This window comes from Limulus polyphemus, unplaced genomic scaffold (genome assembly GCF_000517525.1).
Source record: "Limulus polyphemus unplaced genomic scaffold, Limulus_polyphemus-2.1.2 Scaffold9616, whole genome shotgun sequence".
Classification (NCBI taxonomy): Eukaryota; Metazoa; Arthropoda; class Merostomata; order Xiphosura; family Limulidae; genus Limulus; species Limulus polyphemus.
Genome location: NW_013675226.1, coordinates 14,215 through 16,726, shown reverse-complemented (window position 1 = coordinate 16,726; position 2,512 = coordinate 14,215). Strand labels below are relative to the sequence as shown.

Here is a 2,512-nt window from a genome sequence, read left to right as displayed (position 1 = left end):
TGTATACAAACTGTTGAACAGGTCATGATGCATGGCAGCAGAAGCAGTTAAATAATACCTGCAACCATTTTATTTTCTCTAAAGGTTTGGGTTATTGATTGTGGTTTTTACATTGCTTCACACTTAATTCTTTAACAGATTTTACAAGATATTTTATGTCTTTATGAATCTGTCTTCGACTCCAAAGTTCTTTAATAGAAGGAAACTTATGAAGAACCTTCAACATGTTAATTTGTAAACTCTTATTAAAAATATCTCATGTGGGTCCTCATTCTTTTAACCTGGATTATCATGAGACTAATAAGAAGTCGTTCAGAGTTTGGATTATATGAGCTCTCTCTATCCCCTGTTGACATAATATTTAAGTTAATCCATTCTTTTCAAAGAAGTTGGACACTAGTTTAATCCTATGTTTGGGTTGTTGTAGTAATGGCCGGAATTCAATTCTGGGTCTTCATGGTAGAGGTTGGTGACAATTTGTGGTGACAATTGAAACTAATAAATATGAAGTTACTTTGCAGCAAAACATGGGATAAAACTACTAAACACTACCAACTGAGTTAAATGATTAACCACCTAAAAGTTGTTTTAAGAACTCAAATCATCACATTATTCACCACTGCCAAACAAAGCCTATCCTCGGGACTTATCTTTAGGGTAAGTGAATTCCTTATTAAACCCAGTGGCAGATTCCCTTCATGCCCTATTGTTACTAATTAGTGGCACCAATGTTCATTAAGACATTTTTTGGATGTGTTCTCAAGTTTTTTACCAGAGGAACACTAGCATCAGATTAACAACTCAAACACAGAACAAAACTAGTGTACCAGAGGAACACTAGCATCAGACTAACAACTCAAACACAGAACAAAACTAGTGTACGAGAGGAACACTAGCATCAGATTAACAACTCAAACACAGAATAAAACTAGTTTACCAGAGGAACACTAGCATCAGATTAACAATTCAAACACAGAATAAAACTAGTGTACCAGACCCTCATTCTAGCAACTGAGTTGAAGGCTTGAATACCTAAAAGTTGTTAGCAAAGAAGTTTTTAAGAACTCATTATCATTATATGCACTAAACATGGTATTATTTTTACCAAAAGAACCTACCCAACAACAAAGTATGCTGTAACACTGATTTTTTCACAGTTGTAATTTACAGCTAGTATAATTCACAGAACATTATCATCCACCATGTTATACTTACCCAATGTTTCTTATCAACCTCTTCATCAGCATCCCATTTCCTAGTCAAGAACGGGTATTTCTGACTAATAATCTCACCATCAAAAAAGGTGGTTAAAGTTGGATACTCTTCAGTCAATCCCTTTATTTTCAGGTAGCCACAGAGATAGGAGTTTTCCTCATCTACATGCTGTGGACAAAAAAATAGTTCGCTAATACAAACAGAGAAAGGGTGGTTCTGCTACATAATTCATGATTAATTAGATTCGTAAATAATCTTGGATACTATAGTACACAGTTGGTCAGCATCAGAAAATTAATGTACCTTTACTTTTCTGAACTGAATAACTTTGTATCATCATTGTTAACCACCTGTCACCCGTTTTAACTTTCGTTGAAGTACATGCAAAAACGATGTTGGTCATCAACATTCCCAGTGACAACAGGACTACATTATCAATGTATTTCATGACACTAAAAACAAGATTCCTTGTGTAAATGGTCTTGTTTCCCAGTGACAACAGGACATCATTATCAATGTATTTCATGACACTAAAAACAAAATTCCTTGTGTAAATGGTCTTGTTTCCAGTGACAACAGGACTACATTATCAATGTATTTCATGACACTAAAAACAAGATTCCTTGTGTGAATGGTCTTGTTTCCCAGTGACAACAGGACTACGTTATCAAGGTATTTTATGACACTAAAAACAAAATTCCTTGTGTGAATGGTCTTGTTTCCAGTGACAACAGGACTACGTTATCAAGGTATTTTATGACACTAAAAACAAAAGTCCTTATGTAAATGGTCTTGTTTCCCAGTGACAATATTTAGTTTTATGTTGATGTTTCATTATTTACATCATCTGAAGAATTATTATTAAAATGTAACTACAAACTAAAAATTCTAGCTCTGGTATTGGGTTTTTCAGTATTTTAAGACAGAAAACAATACTATTACAATTCTTTTTTGTCCTAACCACAAATATAAAAACACAAGCTGAAAGTAAGATGACAATGACTATTATTACCATGTCATAGTAGGCAAAGGCCAACACGAGGACCTTCTTGTAATTCAGTTACTGATGTTAAAACTTCAGTTAAATCAGAATGCATGTACGAATAAAGAACATGAATCCTCCTAACACAAACCTTTTCTATACAACGTGACATTTTCTCTGTTAACGTAACTGATTATCCTATAAAAACTTAACTATTCAATAATTTACCAAGATTAGTCCAGTAAAGGGTAGTTAAAGAAATATCATGATTTAAAAGTACTTGCAGTGTTTCAGTTAGAAATGAAGTAACATTTT

The 2,512-nt window shown here is 33.4% G+C and overlaps 1 protein-coding gene across 1 annotated transcript in view; it reads right to left on the bottom strand.

Annotated features, from left to right (window-relative positions):
* Positions 1-2,512, bottom strand: part of LOC106476006 (glucose-induced degradation protein 4 homolog) — a 12,625-nt gene that overhangs the window by 3,637 nt on the left and 6,476 nt on the right. The window contains exon 2 of the mRNA XM_013936680.2: positions 1,216-1,383. Within this exon, the coding sequence (XP_013792134.1) occupies positions 1,216-1,383 (168 nt within the window). The remainder of the gene's footprint in view (positions 1-1,215; positions 1,384-2,512) is intronic.